The following is a 21,168-nucleotide window of genomic DNA, read 5'->3' on the forward strand; positions in this document are numbered from 1 at the left end:
TTACTGAGTTACAGTTCATATAAGGAAATCAGTCAATTGAAATAAATTCAGTAGGCACTAATTTATGGATTTCACATGACTGGGAATACAGATATTCATCTGTTGGTCACAGATACCTTAAAAAAAAGAGTTAGGGGCGTGGATCAGAAAACCAATCAGTATCTGGTGTGACCACCATTTGCCTCATGCAGCGCGACACATCTCCCTCACATAGAGTTGATCAGGCTGTTGATTGTGGCCTGTGGAATGTTGTCCCACTCCTCTTCAATGGCTTTAGGATGTTTGTGGATATTGGCGGGAACTGGAACACGCTGTCGTACACGTCGATCCAGAGCATCCCAAACCTGCTCAATGGGTGACATGTCTGGTGAGTATGCAGGCCATGAAAGGACTGGGACAGTTTCAGCTTCCAGGATTTGTGTACAGATCCTTGCGACATGGGGCCGTGCATTATCATGCTGAAATATGAGGTGATGGCTGCTGGTGAATGGCGCAACAATGGTCCTCAGGATCTCGTCACTGTATCTCAGTGCATTCAAATTGCTATCGATAAAATGCAATTGTGTTCGTTGTCCATAGCTTATGCCTGCCCATACCATAACCCCACCACCACCATGGGGCACTCTGTTCACAACGGTCAAATAAGCAAACCGCTCGCCCACACAACACCATACACGTGGTCTGCGGTTGTGAGGCCGGTTGAACGTACTGCCAAATTCTCTAAAACAACGTTGGAGGCGGCTTAAATTCTCTGGCAACAGCTCTGGTGGACATTCCTGCAGTCAGCATGCCAATTGCACGCTCCCTCAAAACTTGAGACATCTGTGGCCTTGTATTGTGTGACAAAACTGCATATTTTAGAGTGGCCTTTTATTGTCCCTAGCACCAGGTGCACCTACAGTACCAGTCAAAAGTTTGGACACGCCTACTCATTCAAGGGTTTTTCTTTATTTTTACAATTTTCTACATTGTATAATAATAGTGAAGACATCAACACTATGAAATAACACATATGGAATCATGTAGTAACCAGAAAAGTGTTAAACAAACCTAAATATATTTTCAAAGTAGCCACCCTTTACCTTGATGACAGCTTTGCACACTCTTGGCATTCTCTCAACCAGCTTCATGAGGTAGTCACCTGGAATGCATTTCAATTAACAGGTGTGCCTTGTTAAAAGTTATTTTGTGGAATTTCTTTCCCTCTTAATGCATTTGAGCCAATCAGTTGTGTTGTGACAAGGTAGGGGTGGTATACAGAAGATAGCCCTATTTGGTAAAAGACCAAGTCCATATTATGGCAAGAACAGCTCAAATAAGCAAAGAGAAATGACAGTCCATCATTACTTCAAGACATGAAGGTCAGTCAATCTGTAAAATTTTAAGAACTTTGAAAGTTTCTTCAAGTGCAGTCGCAAAAACCATCATGCGCTATGATGAAACTGGCTCTCATGAAGACCGCCACAGGAAAGGAAGACCCAGAGTTACCTATGCTGCAGAGGATAAGTTCATTAGAGTTAACTGCACCTCAGAAATTGCAGCCCAAATAAATGCTTCACAGAGTTCAAGTAACAGACACATCTCAACATCAACTGTTCAGAGGAGACTGTGTGAATCAGGCCTTCATGGTCGAATTGCTGCAAAGAAACCACTACTAAAGGACACCAATAACAAGCCGAGACTTGCTTGGGCCAAGAAACACAAGCAATGGACATTAGACCGGTGGAAATCTGTCTTTTGGTCTGATGAGTCTAAATGTGAGATTTTTGGTTCCAACCGCCGTGTCTTTGTGAGCGCAGAGTAGGTGAACGGATGATTTCCGCATGTGTGGTTTCCACCATGAAGCATTGAGGAAGAGGTGTGATGGTGTGGGGGTGCTTTGCTTGTGACACTGTCAGTGATTTATTTAGAATTCAAGGCACACTTAACCAGCATGGCTACCACAGCATTCTGCAGCAATACGCCATCCCATCTGGTTTGCGCTTAGTGGGACTATCATTTGTTTTTCAACAGGACAATGACCCAAAACACACCTCCATGCTGTGTAAGGGATATTTGACCAAGAAGGAGAATCATGGAGTGCTGCATCAGATGACCTGGCCTCCACAATCACCCGACCTCAACCCAATTGAGATGGTTTGGGATGAGTTGAATCGCAGAGTGAAGGAAAAGCAGCCAACAAGTGCTCAGCATATGTGGGAACTCCTTCAAGACTGTTGGAAAAGCATTCCACGTGAAGCTAGTTGAGAGAATGCCAAGAGTGTGCAAAGCTGTCATCAAGGCAAAGGGTGGCTACTTTGAAGAATCTAAAATCTAAAATATATGTTGATTTGTTTAACACTTTTTTGGTTACTACATGATTCCATATGTGTTATTTCATAGTTTTGATGTCTTCACTATTATTCTACTATGTAGAAAATAGTAAAAATAAAGAAAAACACTTGAATGAGTAGGTGTGTCCAAACTTTTGACTGGTACTGTGTGTAATGATCACGTTATTTAATCAGCATCTTGATTTGCCACATATTTCAGGTGGATATAGGAGAAATGCTAATTAACAGGGATGTAAACAAATTTGTGCACAACATTTGAGAGAAAAAACTTCAATGCGTATGGAACATTTCGGGGATATTTTAGCTCATGACACATGGGACCAACACTTTACATGTAGCGTTTATATTTTCGTTCAGTGTAGAATGTCGGTGAATCCAACACGATCCAACACAAACGACTTTACTGTAGACATTGAATGTTTGTTACCCAGCTACAGTACACCTCCTATCGGCAGAAATCTGTAACTACAGCAAATAATATGATGTTCATTGCCATCTGCTGGTTGCACGTGCTGTCGATGAGGAAATGGTCAACATGTTATGAATGGATCAGTATTCTGTGTTTCACTTTGCTGGACATGTGATTCGTATTATTCAAACATCTTTGGTATTATTAGCTAAGGTTTAATTGCATGCGTACTGACGTGGATATAGGCATATGAGAAGAAGATGTACCGATAGTGGTTACAGTAACAGTTATCTAGCTAGAGAGATAGCTAGCTAGTTGCAGACAGTCGTGTCAGTCGCGCCCAGCTTCAGAGATCCTTCCCCGGTGACTGCAAGCTGGAAAGGCCGTGGATGCGGTGAGGCCCACAGGTACAACAACAAGGTAGGAGGCAAAATAAGCTTTACATAAAGCATATTTTAACCGTAAGGTGTACTTCTGGATTCATACAACAGTTTTCAATGGTTTTCAGTAAAGTGTCATTTTAACACTGTCACAGAAAATAGTAGAAACTCAAGGTTAGGGCTATTTTGTATCCTTGGGGCGTCCCTACCCTAAACCTAACTTTAACCCCTACCCTAACCTTAACTATAAACCTTACCTAAAACTAACCTTAACCCTTAAAGGTCCCGCACAGTCATCCAATTTCCTAAGTAAAACTAGCCTTTGAATGACCAACACATCACCCATAATATCTTTACACTATTAAAATGCTCAGAATTTTAGAAATTGTATATTTTCTCGCATCTTTAACTATCAGGAAGCCTGAAAGAACAGGCTGAGTGGGCGGGGAGCTTATATTCATGATCTCACATTGACTGACAGTTTTTTGAATTGCCCATTTGGACTTTGTGTAACAGTGTTGCTTCCGTCCCTCTCCTCGCCCCTACCTGGGCCCTTGCAGAGCAAAGGAAACAACTACTTCAAGGTCTCAGAGCGAGTGACGTCACCGATTGAAATGCTACTAGCGCGCACAGCTAACTAGCTAGCCATTTCACACCGGTTACACTTGCCAGGTAACAAGGTAAACAATGGGCCACATGTAATTGATGACAAGGTAAACAATGTAATCCCGAGCCTAATCAGTATGACTCAATGCATTTTCTCTGAAAAATGCTCTCATGGTCAACAGAGCTGATCATGGACTGTTGGATATCAGACAAACGGCAGCAATTATGTACTTACACTGAACAAAAATATAAACGCAACATGCAGGACAGCGGAGTCACTCACCACCTTCCGGAGACATTTGAAACCCCACCTCTTTAAGGAATACCTGGGATAGGATAAAGTAATCCATACCATAACCCCACCGCCACCATGGGGCACTGTGTTCACAACGTTGACATCAGCAAACCGCTCGCCCACAAGATGCCATACATGCTGTCTGCCATCAGTCCGGTACAGTTGAAACCGGGATTTATCCGTGAAGAGCACACTTCTGCAGCTTGCCAGTGGCCATCGAAGGTGTGCATATGCCAACTGTAGTCGGTTATGACGCCGAACTGAGGTCAGGTCAAGACCCTGGTGAGGACGACGAGCACGCAATTGAGCTTCCCTGAGACGTTTCTGACAGTTTGTTCAGAAATTCATTGGTTGTGCAAACCCAGTTTCATCAGCTGTCTGGTTGCTGGTCTCAGACGATCCCGCAGGTGAGAAAGCCGGATGTGGAGGTCCTGGGCTGGCGTGGTTACACATGGTCTGCGGTTGTGAGGCTGGTTGGACGTACTGCCACATTTTCTAAAACAATGTTAGAAGTGGCACATAGTAGAGAAATGGACATTAAATTATCTGGCAACAGCTCTGGTGGACATTCCTACAGTCAGCATGCAAATTGCACGCTCCCTCAACTTGAGACATCTGTGGCATTGTGTTGTGACAAAACTGCACATTTTAGAGTGGCCTTCTATTGTCCCCAGCACAAGGTGCACCTGTGTAATGATCATTCTGTTTTAATCAGCTTCATGATATGCCACAGTTGTCAGGTGGATGAATTATCTCGGCAAAGGAGAAATGTTCACTAACACGGATGTAAACATATTTGTGCACAACATTTGAGAGTAATAAGCTTTTTGTGCATATGGAACATTTCTGGGAGCTCATGAAACATGGGACCAACACTTTACATGTAGCGTTTATATTTTTCTTCAGTGAAATTACAGAATACAGTTGACTGATAGACTTCTTCACAATAATTTCTAAAGCCGGAGTCACCTTAGAAGCTTAGACATAAGGGAATGTACATGAAAACATTATACAATTAGTGTACTGGACAATATATTGGTGCCTCTGCATTAGCATTATGAATTATAATATGTTCAGAATTGTATGTAGTGAGCAGACATTTATTTGATCATTTACAATAGGCCAGCATAGCCAAAATATTGATCAACATGAACATAAAGGTGAAAATAATGGTGAGACATCATTTGACATAAAATACTTGTATTAGAGCCATAAGCCTTATATAGTGTCACGAATTCTGCCGAGACTGCTCCTCCTCCTTGCTCGGGCAGGCTTTGGCGTTCGTCGTCCCCGGAGTACTAGCTGCCACCGTTGAATGTTATCGGTGTTTGTTTGGTTTTGTCTTATTTGTACACCTGTTTCTATTTAGTGTTCATTATGTCCCCTATAAGTTTCTCGTTTTGTTTGTGGGTTTTGTGTGTAATTGTCCGCCTGTCTGGTGTTGTCAGTTTGGTTTTCCTTGGTCGGACTTCATGGTTACGCATAGTTTGCGTGTACGTTTTACCTCCTGTGTCGAGGTCTTTATTTTTGTATTGAGTGTTTGTTTTCAGTCCAGTAAAGTCGTTTTGACTGAGCCTCTGTTTCCTGCGCCTGACTCCCACCACACATCGACATCAGCCGTTTGACATATAGGCACCCGGTCTCCCTAAAGTGTTTAGTACCTATTGATTCGTACAATTTGTAACACACTTCTCCTGTCCAAATGCTTGAAAAAAACAATACAAAGTAACAAACTGTGATATCATATCACAACATTTCCCAAACTCAGTCCTGGGGACCCCAAAGGGTGCACGTTTTAGTTTTTGCCCTAGCACTACACAGCTGATCCAAATAATCAACTCACCATCAAGCTTTGATGATTTGTATCAGCTGTGTAGTGCAAGGCAAAATCCAAAACGTGCACCCCTTGGGGTCCCCAGGACTGAGTTTGGGAAACGCTGTCATATCATGTAAAAGTTAATTACTTCAAATCATCAAATCAAATTGTATTCTTCAGCAACAGGTGTAGACTAACAGTGAAATGCTTACTAATGGGCCCTTCCCAACAATGCAGAGAGAAAGAAAATAGAGAAATAATAGAAAAGTAGAACACGTAATAATAAAAGTAATAATAAATGCAAAATGAGTAACAATAACTTGGCTATATACACGGGGTACCAGTACTGAGTCGATGTTTAGGGGTACAAGATAAGTGAGGTAGGTATGTACATATAACTAGGAATAAAGTGACAGATAATAAACAGTAGCAGCAGCGTATGTGATGAGAGAAAAAAAGGGTCAATGCAGATAGTCCGGGTAACTATCTGGTTAACTATTTAACTAACTTTTTAGCCGTCTTATGGCTTCGGGGTAGAATGGGGGCGTACTCAGCCATCCGTTTCCTATAGTCTACGATCAGCTCCTTTGTCTTGTTGATGTTCAGGGAGAGGTTGTTGTTCTGGCACCACACTGCCAGGTCTCTGACCTCCTTCCTATTGGCTGTCTCATCGTCGTCGGTGATCAGGCCTACCTCCATTGTGTCATCCACAAGCACCACTAAGCACACACTCCTGAGGGGCCCCCGTGTTGAGGGTCAGCGTGGCAGATGTGTTGTTGCCTACCCTCACCACCTGGGGATGGCCCGTCAGGAATTCCAGGATCCAGTTGAAGAGGGAGGTGTTCAGTCCCAGGGTCCTTCGCTTAGTGATAAGCTTGGAGGGCACTATGGTGTTGAACGCTGAGCTGTAGTCAATGAATAGCATTCTCACATAGGTGTTCCTCTTGTCCAGGTGGGGGGTGTGGAGTGTAATGCAATTGAGATTGCATAATCTTTGGATCTGTTGGGGCGGTATGAGAATTGGATTGGGTCCAGGGTGTCTGGGATAATGGTGTTGGTGTTAGCCATGACCAGCCTTTCAAAGCATTTCATGGCTACAGATGTGAGTGCTACGGGGCGATAGTCATTTAGGCAGGTTACCATGGTGTTCTTGGGCACAGGGACTCTAGTGATCTGCTTGAAACGTAGGTATTATAGACTGGGTCAGGGAGAAGTTGAAAATGTCAGTGAAGACACTTACCAGCTAGTCAGCGCATGCTCTGAGTACACGTCATGAAATTTACCAGACATCCATATGCATTGGGTGTGTAACGCATTAGAGCGTCCACCCACGGTGCTCAAAATCACATTTAGATTATTGTAATTCATTTTAACAGAATAGAAATTAGCCTGTAAAGTAGAACGATGTTCTTATACCAACATGGCAGGTTTTATTGAAAATCAAAACATTGCTAGTTGTCTTCATCCCTGCTATAAGTCATAAATTAATATCATAAAAAAAAAAAAAACGTTTAGCCTAGAACAGTGGTTCCCAAACATTTTATAGTCCCGTACCCCTTCAAACATTAAACCTCCAGCTGCGCACCCCCTCTAGCACCAGGGTCAGCGCACATCATTGTAAGCCTGCCACACACACACTATACGATACATTTATTAAACATAAGAATGAGTGTGAGTTTTTGTCCCAACCCGGCTCGTGGGAAGTGACAAAGAGCTCTTATAGGACCAGGGCACAAATAATAATATAATAAAAATCAATAATTTTGCTCTTTATTTAGCCATCTTACATATAAAAACCTTATTTGTTCATCAAAAATGGTGATTAACTCACCACAGGTTAATGAGAAGGGTGTGTTTGAAAGGATGTACATAACTCTGCAATGTTGGGTTGTATTGGAGAGAGCCTCAGTCTTAAATCATTTTCCACACACTGTCTGTGCCTGTATTTAGTTTTCATGCTAGTGAGGGCAGAGAATCCGCTCTCACATAGGTACGTGGTTGCAAAGGGCGTCAGTGTCTTAACAGCACGATTTGCCAAGGCAGGATACTCTGACCGCAGCCCTTGGCAGCAAGAGCCTCTCGGTGGATGCTGCAGTGTACCCAAGTGGCGTCGGGAGCAACTGCTTGCACGCGCGTTACCACTCCACTATGTCTCCCTGTCATGGCTTTTGCGCCATCAGTACAGATACCAACACATCTTGACCACCAAAGTCCATTTGATGTCACAAAGCTGTCCAGTACTTTAAAAATATCCTCTCCTGTTGTCCTGGTTTCCAGTGGTTTGCAGAAGAGGATGTCTTCCTTAATTGACCCCTGTAATTGTAACGGACATATACCAGGAGCTGTGCCAGGCCCGCCACATCTGTTTACTCATCCAGCTGTAACGCATAGAATTCACTGGCTTGTATGCGAAGCAGTAATTGTTTCAAAACATCTCCTGCCATGTCACTGATGCGTCGTGAAACAGTGTTGTTTGATGAAAGCATTGTCTGTATAGTTTTTGGGCCTTTTCCCCCAGCATTGTCCCAGCCATATCCGCGGCAGCAGGAAGAATTAAGTCCTCCACAATAGTATGGGGCTTGCCTGTCCTAGCCACTCGGTAGCTCACAATATAAGACGCTTCTAGCCCCTTCTTATTAATGGTATATTTTGCTTTTATACATGTCTTACTACTCGAAAGACGTGTTAATTCTCACTCAAAAAACTCCTGTGGCTTATTTTTCAAATTGGCATGTTTATCGTTTCTAAATGTTTGCGCAAGAGTGAAGGTTTCATCAAGTTGTGAGATAGTACTTTTGCACATTTAACACACTGTGGCTGAGGAAAGACACTACTCCCAATATAAGTGAACCCCAAATCAATATAATTCTCATCATATTTGCGCCTCTTCGATGGTCCAACGTCCCTGTCTGTTGTTCGGTGCTTTCCCGGGTAACGGGGCAGTAGCTCTTTGGCTGCATCAGATTCACAACTGTCAGTGTCCATGCTAGCTGGGCTAGCAACAAATGTAGAATTACTGATGCTAGCATTGGATGTGCTCGTGGAAGCAGAACAACTTGTGTCGTCGACAGGTGCAGGTGTAGTACTGCTGGTAGTAGCAGTACTACCAGTAGAGCTGGTATGTGTCTCTATGGACGCGGGCCTTACTTTTTTTTAACCATTTATCAATTTTCAAGCAAACGGAATGAGCAGCAGCTACGTTTGGCTACAAACAGACCGTTAGTGGAATTCCCGCGAGAGAGTAACGGTTAATGTGATTGGATGTTAATTTTTTGACCAGGTTACCTGTATTTTACATTGTGTTGTTATTTCGCTGAACACTAGATGGTTTTATTTTATTTTTGGCAGTGAAACGAGGCTACTCGGGTGAGAAAAATGGCTGTTTGAAAATGTGAATCACATTTTTATTTGGCGTACCCCCGACGGCATTGCGCGTACCCCAGTTTGGGAATAGCCGGCCTAGAAGAACATGTCGCCTACACAGTAATAAAACGCAACTTCAAAATATTATATTTCTATAATATAATTTGCGAACAACCTGTCCTATAGGCTAGTTCTGTGAAAATGTGTATTCATAAATAACAAAACAGCTTTTTTCTAATACAATCTAGGCCTCTAATTTAATTTAGCCTAGGCATGAACATTTTAATTAGACCTAATAAATAATAAACCATGGCTGTCTACGAACACCAGGGCTAGATGGGATCTGGCTTTTGTCAAATTAACGTCAGATTTGACTTTTCGTAGCACGTTAGGAGAATTAACGTAGCAGGTTAGGAGAATTCGGTTAGGGTTAGCTAAAATGCCAAAAATATATACTTTTGACGTTAATTTGACAAAAGCTGGACCCCGTCTAGCCATCACCGGGCTCAAAGTGAGACGCTGTTGTTGGGAAGTCAAAACTGTCCAACTCATGGGGGCAGCTTGCGTGCGCATCAGCCTCGTTACTTTGTCCTCAAGAATGCGCTTCTTGAGGCCGTCTTTACCCTGTTTTGGAGAAAGAATCTCCTCTCGGCGGGCACACTGGAAACAGGGATAATCAACACAATCTTCGCCAATTTTGCCCAGTCGGCGGGTATACTTAGCTGAAGTCCCTTATGAGGACCTTGCATCTTTTGCGTGAGTAAAAATAGAAACACACACACACAGACACTAATTTCCAAGCATCTTGAAGATTTATTAGCCTATGAAGTATATTTGCCTTTGAAGTTGGACCACAGCGACTGGTATTTCCATCAATGAATAAAAATGATTATTTTGAAATTGATTTTTTTTTATTTGGGGGGTACAATTTGGCCGGCAACAATTGTATTTATCGGCATGTACATTTTTTTTTATCGGACAAAAGTCGCCATTTACCGGCTAACGGAAACCATGGTGTCCTGGTAGTCCTCTGGCCCTGCGGCCTTGTGAATGTTAACTTGTTTAAAGGTCTTACTCACATCGGCTATGGAGAGCCTGATCACACAGTCGTCCGGAACAGCTGATGCTCTCATGCATGGTTCAGTGTTGCTTGCCTCGAAGCTAACATAGAAGGCATTTAGCTCGTTTGGTAGGCTCGCGTCACTGGGCAGCTCGCGGTTGGGTTTCCCTTTGTAATCTGCCTTTAGCTCAGTGAGGATGTTGCCCGTAATCCATGGCATCTGGTTGGGATATGTGTACGGTCACTGTGGGGACGACACCGTTGATGCACTGGTCAGATTTGCCAAATGGAGGGCGAGGGAGAGCTTTGTGTGCGTTTCTGAGTGTGGAGTAAAAGTGATCTAGAGGCTTTAGGAAATGCAACCAACTACAGAGATTGATGGGGAGGGGAGGGAAACGGGAGAGGAGGGGACCCATGTACCCCGCTTCAATCAAGCAGGCTTAAGTCACCCACTTTGCCTTAGTCACCCCCAAGATTGAAGCAGGAGACAAATCAAGCTATGGCCTCCTCCTTGTAAGGCCTCTCACACTGGGCAGACAGGGGTACTGGGATGGACAGTTAGCACAGCTTCCCCACATGGCGTTGGATCAAGGGTGACCTCGTTGAAGAGGAGATCCAGGAGCCTGTCTACGTAGCCTGTAATGTCTTTGAAAAGGAAATGGGTAGTGAATTACATTTCCTTTTATTGACTTCTGAGTTATGATGCTGTCAATTCGTTGACGTAGTGATATACTCATTCTACAATGTGTTTTCTGGTATTTTTGAAGTACTCAATTTGAAATATGCAATATTTGGTTGTTCACTTTTTGCAAAACTTTTCAATGTTTGTATTTTGAATTTTTGTGTGCCTGAAATGCTCAATTGATGCAGATTTGAATTGAATAACTATGTAAGCATCTGTAAAGACCTCATGGTTGAGGACATGGTTTTGAATTGGAATGGCAATTGAGCAGCATAATATATCCTAGTATGTGCCTTTAACTTGCCTTCTTTGTCTGAATAAAAGATTACCCAGTGAGTTATATGGCAGCAGAGAGGTGGAGATTTCCAGCTGGGATGCTACCAATGTGGGGCTGGCTCTTCCACTGTCTGAAAAATGAGCAGTCGCTGTAGGAACATTTCTGCTCCACAGACAAGTGGAGTGGCGCGGCGCAGTGGTCTAAGGCACTGCATCGCAGTGCTAGCTGTGCCACTAGAGATCCTGGTTCAAATCCAGGCTCTGTCGTAGCCGGCCGCGACCGGGAGACCCATGGGGCGGCGCACAATTGGCCCAGCGTCGTCCAGGTTAGGGGAGGGAATGGCCGGCAGGGATGTAGCTCAGTTGGTAGAGCATGGCGTTTGCAACGCCAGGGTTGTGGGTTCGCTTCCCACGGGGGGCAGTATGAAAAATAAAAATATAAAATAATGTATGCACTCACTAACTGTAAGTCGCTCTGGATAAGAGCGTCTGCTAAATGACTAAAATGTTAAATGTAAATGTAAGAATGTCCCCCTCACAAATCTTGTGACACTGCACATCCTTGTGCAGATGGGGCAGTCCTGGAAAAGTTTCAACAGGCAATCCTCATACACAATGGATTTTGGAATGTCCTGCATGGATTTTGGGGGTGATCTGTGGGGAATGAAAACACACACACACACAGCAATGATATTAGACGAGGAATTGAGGACACATGGATGGGAGTAAGTAATTATTTGATATCTAGTGAAGTGAGGTATAGAGACATTCAGAGCAGTGTCACAACCAGTCCCAATTCACTCCCTAACCCTTCCCCTTAGCCCTAACCCTGTACTGTTTGCTGATCTGTAAGGTGTAAACAATTTGATGGAAGCTCCACTAGTACCGGTACTTGTACGTAACCACACTATTCAAATCTGGAAACATTTAAGTGTAAGGGACAAGGGGGAGGGATTGGGAGGACAGCAGTAAATCCTTGGTAATGCCTGCCTCCTGAAGCCAAGCTATACCAGCTACAGTCATTTTTCATACTTGGGTCACCCAACGTTGAACTGGTTTCATCCAAATATTATCCAATTTGATGAAAAGCATGATTTTCACTGTTCGGGACCTTTAAACTTTCTGAGAACAGAAGTGAAAATTTTGCCTGTTCTGGGAACGTAAATATTTAGGTTGCAGGGAGGTTCTGAGAACATTTTACTCTGGTTCCCTGAAAGTTATTGAATTACCTTCAAATAGCCTATAATTTATCTTCTCAGAGCGTTAATAAAACCTCCCAGGAGAACTTTCTGGGAACAAGAGTAAAATGTTCTCAGAACCTTGCTGCAACCAAAACATTAAGAGGTGTTATAATGTTGTCTCATAATCTATATCACTTTTCAATGTAGATCATGTAGTATTTTGTCAGTGTTCTCTTATAATCTAGCTAACCTGCCATAGGATTCCATGGTAACGAAATTACGGTGAATCACATTAAAATGTATACGAAACAAAAAACATTGATTTCAAACTTTAACAAACCGTACAACTAACTCTATGCACAAGGACTACTTTGAACATTTTCCACTGAACATTTTCCAAAAACACATTTACAGGAAGAACTGTGGTGCAGATACAAAGTTTGTTAACAGAATACAATTGTGAGATTTTACCGTAATTCTGTTACTAAACTTTGCATCTGCACAGTTTTTCCAATAAATGTTTTTATATTTTTGATTTACAGTGTAAATTGTTCAAAGTAGTCATTGTGCATAGAGTTGTATGGTTTGTTAAACTTTGAAATCAATGGTTTTTCTTTGGTATACATTTTAAAGTGAAAAATCGGAGTCTTAACGTAATTCCGTTATTGTGGAGTTGCCCTTAATGTTAAGAGTTAGGCTAAGTATCCTTAGCTATCTAAGCCTGCTATTGCCTGACAAAGTAAGTGTGCTGTGGTATTGATGTCATTTTCAGGAGACACTATCATTAAATTACCCTTCTTTAACACTCTGCTTTTCCAGGTGACAGTATGGCTGAGGACCCTCAGAGGAACTTCCGTTCTGCCTATTATGAGAAGGTGGGCTTCAGAGGGGTGGAAGAGAAGAAATCACTGGAGATATTACTGAAGGAGAACCCACTGGGTACGTACATTACAGTACTTCTACTGTTACAACAGCTACATCATTATTATTATCACTGCTGCTCTGCTTCTATCTCCAAGTCTGTTCATATGCGTTTTTGTGTTCCTTTGTCAGACGTGGAGAAGCTGAGCACTTTCAGTCAGAGATTCCCTCTACCCTCAATGTACAGGATCCATGTATGGAAAGTGCTGTTGGGTAAGTCTTTAACACAGACGACACACAGGCTTCAGACCATATTTCACATACCAGCACACCTCTCAGCCCATAGAAAACCCTATTTATCACCAGACACACATACACTAGACAGATCAATCGGACAGACCAACCCACTGCCTTGATTGCGTGACATACTGATGTGACCCACCCTGTGTCTATCTCTAGGTATCCTTCCTCCCCACAGTGACTCCCACTCCCTGGTGGGAGGGTACAGGCGGGAACAGTACCAGGATGTGTTGGAGGCCCTGGAGGTAATGAGGTTTGTCCACATGGCCACGCCCCAGACGCAGGTATACCTACGCATGTTCCAGCTGGAGAGCCAAGTGCTGCCCAGACGCTCTGATACCACACCCCCGGTAAGAGGAGAGAGAAGAAGAGACCTGGGGGGCGTTTTTTTTTTTTTTTTTTTAAAGGTCCAATACAGATGTTTTTATCTCTATCAAATCATTTATGGGTAACAATTAAGTACCTTACTGTGATTGTTTTCAATTAAAATGGTGAAAAAAATATATAAAAAAATAGCTTCGTAGCAAAGGGCAATTTCTCAAGCAAAAATGTTTCTAGGACTGTCTGAGTTGGGAGGGGAAAACTGAAAATTAGCTGTTATTGGCAGAGGTTTGGAACTCTCTTATTGGTCTATTAACTAATTTCCCATATGTTGATGTCATCATGGAAGGCCATAACCTAAACAGGCTGAAATTCCAGGCAGTATTTTCAATCAGCTCTTACACTAAAAGGGCATTATCATAATTTTCACAATTTCACAGGATTATTCCAACTTGTAGTGTGGAAGTATACAGTGCCCTCCGTAAGTATTGGGGAAGTGAAGCATTTTGGCTCTCTACTCCAAAGAGTTTGGATTTGAAATCAAACAAAGACTATGAGGTTACGCTTCAATTTGAGGGTATTTTCATCCATATTGGGTGAACCGTTTAAAAATTACATCACTTTTTGTACATTGTCCCCCCATTTTAGGGGAGCAAAAGTATTGGGACAAATTCACTTATGTGTGTATTAAAGTAGTAAAAAGTTAAGTAGTTGGACCCATATTCATAGCACACAATGACTATATGAAGCTTGTGACTCTACAAATGTGTTGGATGCATTTGCTGTTTCTTTTGATTGTGTTTCAGATGATTTTGTGCCCAATAGAAATGAATGGTAAATCATGTATTGTGTCATTTTGGAGTCACTTTTATTGTAAATAAGAATAGAGTATGTTTCTAAACACTTCTACATTAATGTGGATGCTACCATGATTACGGATAATCCTGAATGAATCGTGAATAATGATGAGTGATGAGTGAGAAAGTTACAGACGCAGAACTATCATACCCCCCCAAGAAATGCTAACCTCCCATGTTATTGTAATGGTGAGCATGTCTTGGGGGTATGATATTTGTGCGTCTGTAACTTTCTCACTCATCATTATTCACGATTCATTTAGGATGATCCGTAATCATGGTAGCATCCACATTCATGTAGAAGTGTTTAGAAACATATTCCATTCTTATTTACTATAAAAGTGACTCCAAAATGACACAATACATTATTTACCATTAATTAATATTGGGCACAAAATCATCTGCAACACAACCAAACCAAAGAGCAAATGCATCCAACAAATGTGTAGAGTCACAAGCTTCATATAGTCATTGCGTGCTATGAATATGGGACCAAATACTTTACTTTTTACTACTTTAATACACATAAGTGAATTTGTCCCAATACTTTTGCTCCACTAAAATGGTGGGACAATGTACAAAAAGTGTTGTAATTTCTAAACGCTTCCCCCAATGTGGATAAACATACCCTCAAATGAAAGCTGACGGTCTGCACTTTAACCTCCTAGTCATTGTTTGATTTCAAATCCAAACTCTTGGAGTATAGAGCCAAAATAACAAAAAATGCTTCACTGTCCCAATACTTATGGACGGCACTGTATATAAAACACAGGAAAATCACGTTTTTGACTGCACTGGGCCTTTAACTTGTGTTTTTATTAGTTTTTCTTTGCATATTTTAAAGTAAACAGAACGTAAACTGTTGGAGAGGGGAGAGAGATGAAAGGAAATCGGACCCTTGTTCTGAACGTGTAACTTACCTCTGCCAGTATCCCTACACATTGTAAATATGGTATTGGAACTGACCCTGTATGCAGCTTACTTACTTCTCGTGTTCTTCTTATTTTTATTTCTCGTGTGTTTTTGTTCTACCTTGTTATTTTTAGTACTACATTGATTACTGCATTGTTGGTTTAGAGCTTGCAAGAAAGGCATTTCATTGTACTTGTGCACGTGACATTAAAACTTGAAACTTGCCTGGTCCTACTCAGGAATTTGATTGAACTTATTCTTTGTTCTCGGTAGAATCCGTAGGTTAGGCTACTTATGTGTGAGACTGACAGGTGTGTCTCTGTTTCAGGACGAGGAGGATGAGGACTTCCTGTCCATAGCTAGAGCCATGGAGGAGATCGTAGAAGACTCTGTGGATTGTTATTGGCTGATCAAATGCTTTGTCAACCAATTCAACAATAAGTTTGGAGACTCCATTCCCCACCTGGTGAGTAGTGGATTGGAGGGTCGGGTAAGGGAATGAAAGGGGTGGTCTAGTGCTCATTGTTGTTGTCGATACTGCTACTGTTGTTATTGTTGTTGTGTTGATAGTCAAGTAACCAGCATAAAAATATACATGTAGCAGATGTGTACACTGCATCTATCTCTCAACACATCTAACCCCTTCCCCCCCTATCTGTGTCCGGTTGGTTTAGCCCAAGAGTCTGGAGCACTACCTGAGTGTGGAGGAGCCCCGGCTACTGAACCATCTGAAGAATACTGGGGCCCTCGCCATGCTGCCATACAGCCTGTGGTTCAGACGCTGCTTTGCTGGCTGCCTGCCAGAGTCTAGCCTGCAGAGGTTAGGCACACTGAGGCTTATTTCTCTCAACAACCCAGCCACACAGGCGTGAGAGGTGTAATCTTTGCATAAACAAACGACATTTGTTACATGAAGCACTTTGCTGTTCTGTGAGCGGTGTGGGTCTGGGACTTGGTTAGAGAAGTAATGTGCCATGTTAGCTATGAAGCTTTCAGGAAACTCATCACTGTTCTATTATGCTGGTATTCTGACTCATGTCATGTGTTCTGCGCTTTCAGGGTGTGGGATAAGGTGATCAGCGGGTCCTGTAAGATCCTGGTCTTCGTTGCCGTGGAGATCCTTCTCAGCTACAAGATCGTGGTGATGGGAACCAGCAGACCAGAGGGAGTGGTCAACATCCTGTGCAATGTGAGTGATGTCATCATCATAGGATGATCTGTTATTGGTCATAAATCATTTTGATTAGCTGCAGGTTTGAGACTTTTCTCCTTTGTCTACCAATCACATTGATTTGTTTTCTCCTCTACTACCAGATGCCCCAGGAGAACACTGATGCAATAGTGACTAAAGCCATTGACCTGTGGCACAAGTACTGTGGCACCCCCATGCACTCTGTATAGGATCCCAGATCTCCAGCCAGACCCTCTTGATGGGGTCATTGACATTGGGATACGCTTGGACTCAGATCAATCACATTTTATTTGTCAGATACTTCTTAAACAACAGGTGTAGACTAGCAGTGCAATGCTTACTTACTGGCCCTTCCCAACAATGCAGAGAGAAAGAGAATAGAGAAATAATATAAAAGTAATAATAAATACACAATGAGTAACGATAACTTGGCTATATACACACGGTACCAGTACCGAGTAGATGTGCAGGGGCACAAGGTAATTGAGGTAGATGTGTTCATATAAATAGGAATAAAGTGACTCGGCAACAGGATAGAATATAGACAGTAGCAGCACCGTATGTGATGAGTGCCTGGTATAGAGATCCTGGATGGCAGGGAGCTCAGCCCCAGTGATGTACTGGGCTGTACTCACTACCCTCTGCAGTGCCTTGCACTCGAATGCCAAGCAGTTGCCATACCAAGCAGTGATGCAGCCAGTCAAGATGCTCTCAATGGTGCAGCTGTATAACTTTTTGAGGATCTGAGGGCCCATGCCAAATCTTTTCAGCCTCCATGCTATATCTTTTCAGCCTCTGACTTGAAGTGCCCCTGAGGAACCCCCGTGTTGAGGGTCAGCGTGACGGATGTGTTGTTATCTACCCTCACCACCTGGGAGTCGCCCATCAGGAAGTCCAGGATCCATTTGTAGAGGGAGGTGTTCAGTCCCAGGGTCCTTAGCTTATTGTTGAGCTTGGAGGGTACTATGATGTTGAACGCTGAGCTGTAGTCAATGAACAACATTCTCACATAGCTGTTATTTTTGTCCAGGTGGGAAAGGGCAGTACCCCGTAGCAGAAAATGGCAGATTTGGGCACTGTTAAATGCCTAAATTGGATACGCAGTGGCTGTACAGTAACACGCTATACATGATGTCAGAGCTCTGGCTGCGCTTCACAGCGCTGGATGAGTTTTGACTGACAGCTGTTCTGAACAGTTACAAGATGACATGTCGTCATACCCTGGGTTATTCTGAACAGAATGATCCTATTTTTGTCTATTGTGAAGAAAATTTGCCACGGCACACGCACCTGAATGCACTCATGACTTATTTCTATGCGCACCAACATTATGAACTGTTTCCCTGAATTGCATTGTGAAAGCCTAACACTGTAATATTGTATTTTATGACTTTGCTGGTCATGTTGGCAATGGAACAGGCTTTGAAATTATGCCCACCTGACTCAGATTGCGATTTATAATGGACTATTTTGGATTGGGTAATTAACAATAATTGTGATTGCAGGGTTGTGTTCCAAACAAAGTAACTACAAGTGTGCTTGCTCTAGTTCCTCAACGGCACAGCTAGGAGAGCTCACCTTATAGTTCAAGACTCTTCTATAAATCATAAAAGTGCATTGAAATCACTTAGAAACTGTGCACACTTTGGAGAGGTGTATGGCTACTTGGAGACACCAGTTAGTCCTCTCACTCAAACCCTTGTCATTTCTTTGTCTTATGTTGCACCTACCCCACATTTTCCAGGAATATTCTTATCATGTTACTGAATGTATTGAGAGTATTTTCAGGTTTCGTTTTCAACAAATGCGACGAAAAGTACAGTATATGTAAAATGCACATAAAATCAACAGTGTAATATTTGGATTCAGTCTTGTGTCAGGTAAACTGTTGTGTCCTCACCTTTGGTCTAAAACTTTTCCCATAATCTTCTAACTGTTCCTGTTCAATTGCTACCATTTTCATATTTCTTCTGTAAGAAACATTTCAATTTAGCCTTATCCATATAGGCCAATTCCCACGAGTGTAAAGGGTTAACTGGAGAACATCCAAACCTCTGCCACTAACAGAGGAACATACATTGAGTTTGGACTCAATGGATAGAATGAATGACTGTACAATACAAAGGACTGGTCCAGGGCCTGTCATGGTTGAGGTTACTATGGTTGTTTATATGGGGAAACTGGTCCCAAACCTGTGCTTAGGGAGGTTTACTAAGCAGACTGGTTTTGGATCTCAGCAGCAATCCACTATATTTATAGCCTGGTCTCAGATCTGTTTGTGTTGTCTTGTCAACTCCTCCAACCATACTTGCCAACTCCTCCAACCTACTCAGTTCAGTCTACTTCAAATGAAGCCCATTTCCTTGAACATGTGTCCTAAAGGAAGGAAGTTGGAGGTGGCTTTGCTTGGCATGTGAACGTCTAGCAGAAGATCACAGCTGAATCATGTATTTATATGTCAATAAACATACATTTAATGACAGAGAAAGTTGAATGTTGAGTGAATTAAAACCAGACAGATATAATACTCTTTCATTTCTATTATGAAAGTGAGTTCAGTTCTCGCTGTTAGTGATGTTACATACAGTGGGGTCTGAAATTATTGACGCACTTGATAAATATGAGCAAAAATAACTGTATAAAATAAATAATTGAAATACTGAGATATATTGTATGTTACATTTTTTTTAGAAATTATATTATTTTATACTCATACAATTGCCCAGAGGTAAAGATTTTGTTTAACAAGTAATACTTTTTTTCTCAAAGGTAGACAATTATTGACACCCCTGTTTTCATTACCTTTCAATACCTCACATTGCGAGGATAACGGCACTGAGCTTTTTTCTAAAATGTTTTATGAGTTGGGGAACACATTGGGAGGGATCTTAGACCATTCCTCCATACAGAATCCTTCCAGATCCTTGATATTCTTTGTCTGCACTTATGGACTGCCCTCTTCAATTCAAACCACAGGTTTTAAATGAGTTTGAAGTCCGGAGACTGAGATGGCCATTGCAAAATGTAGATTGTGTGGACAATTCACAATTTCATTGTGGATTTCGATGTGTGCTTGGGGTTATTGTCTTGCTGGAAGATCCACTTGTTGCCAAAGCCCTATTTATACCTGCCGTTAACATGTGTCCTTCATCCTGATTTTGACCTGATCATCCTGATCCTCTCTGCTACCGCACGGCAAGCGGTACCGGAGCGCCAAGTCTAGGTCCAAAAGGCTTCTTAACAGCTTCTACCCCCAAGCCATAAGACTCCTGAACAGCTAATCATGGCTACCCAGACTATTTACATTGTGTCCCCCCCCCCCCTCTCTTTTTACGCTGCTGCTACTCTGTTTATTATCTATGCATAGTCACTTTACCTCTACCTACATGTACATATTACCTCAATTACCTCAACTAACCTGTGCCCCCGCACATTGACTCTGTACCGGTACCCCCTGTATATAGCCTTGCTACTGTTATTTTACTGCTGCTCTTTAATTATTTGTTATTTTTCTGTTTTTCCTATTTCTTTATTTTTTCTTATCTATTTTTTACTTAACACTTATTTTTCTTACATTTTACATTTTAGTCATTTAGCAGACGCTCTTATCCAGAGCGACTTACAGTTAGTGAGTGCATACATTTTTCATACTGCATTCTTAAACGTGCATTGTTGGTTAAGGGCTTGTAAGTAAGCATTTCACTGTAAGGTCTACACCTGTTGTATTCAGCGCATTTGCCAAATAAAATTTGATTTGATTTTACCTGTTTAAACTTTTAAGATCTGATCATAATCAGAACAGAATTAGTATTTTAATCGTCTACGCTCGTCTAAAAATGTGGACACAATCAGAATGTGGACAAGATCAGGACAAAGGCTGCATGTTAGAACCAGGTATAAGCAGGGCTCAAGTTTCAGCCTCCTGGCAGAGGCAACCAGGTTTTTGGCTAAAATGTCCTGGTACTGGGTAAAGTCCATGATGCCATTGACCTTAACAAGGGCCCCAGGACCAGTGGAAGCAAATTAACTCCATAATGTCAAAGATCCACCACCACATTTTACAGTAAGTGTGGGGTTCTTTTCTGCTCATGCATTCTCACTTCGGCGCCAAACCCACCACTGCTGTACGTAGCTAGAGCTCTATTTTCATGTCATCTGACCAAAGCACCGGTTCCAATCCTAGTGCCAATGCCGAAGATCTCTAACAATGTCATAACACGGTCATAACAGCGGACATAACTTGTCATAACACTGTCAAGACACATATAGATAGACCTGTTGTGACATATGCCGTGTTCAAGTGCTAGTCGGAATGAGGAAACTC

General features: G+C 42.2%; 1 protein-coding gene across 2 annotated transcripts; it reads left to right on the top strand.

Annotated features, from left to right (window-relative positions):
- Positions 1–2,824: 2,824 nt before the first annotated feature.
- Positions 2,825–19,509, top strand: LOC311149043 (TBC1 domain family member 7-like). 2 transcript variants are annotated; one of them, XM_084186144.1, is made up of 9 exons: positions 2,825–3,162; positions 3,683–3,802; positions 13,221–13,340; positions 13,455–13,535; positions 13,722–13,912; positions 15,981–16,118; positions 16,327–16,472; positions 16,712–16,841; positions 16,967–19,509. In XM_084186144.1, exons 3-9 carry the CDS (start codon positions 13,229–13,231, stop codon positions 17,051–17,053), a joined length of 885 nt encoding a protein of 294 aa, XP_084042270.1. In that variant the 5' UTR covers positions 2,825–3,162; positions 3,683–3,802; positions 13,221–13,228; the 3' UTR covers positions 17,054–19,509. The 2 variants fall into 2 exon arrangements, with proteins under 2 accessions (XP_084042270.1, XP_084042269.1); XM_084186143.1 differs by lacking the exon at positions 3,683–3,802 and having other exon boundaries at positions 2,841–3,162.
- Positions 19,510–21,168: the final 1,659 nt, after the last annotated feature.

The sequence above is a fragment of the Coregonus lavaretus genome, assembly GCF_964263955.1.
Source record: "Coregonus lavaretus genome assembly, chromosome: 21".
Lineage (NCBI taxonomy): Eukaryota > Metazoa > Chordata > Actinopteri > Salmoniformes > Salmonidae > Coregonus > Coregonus lavaretus.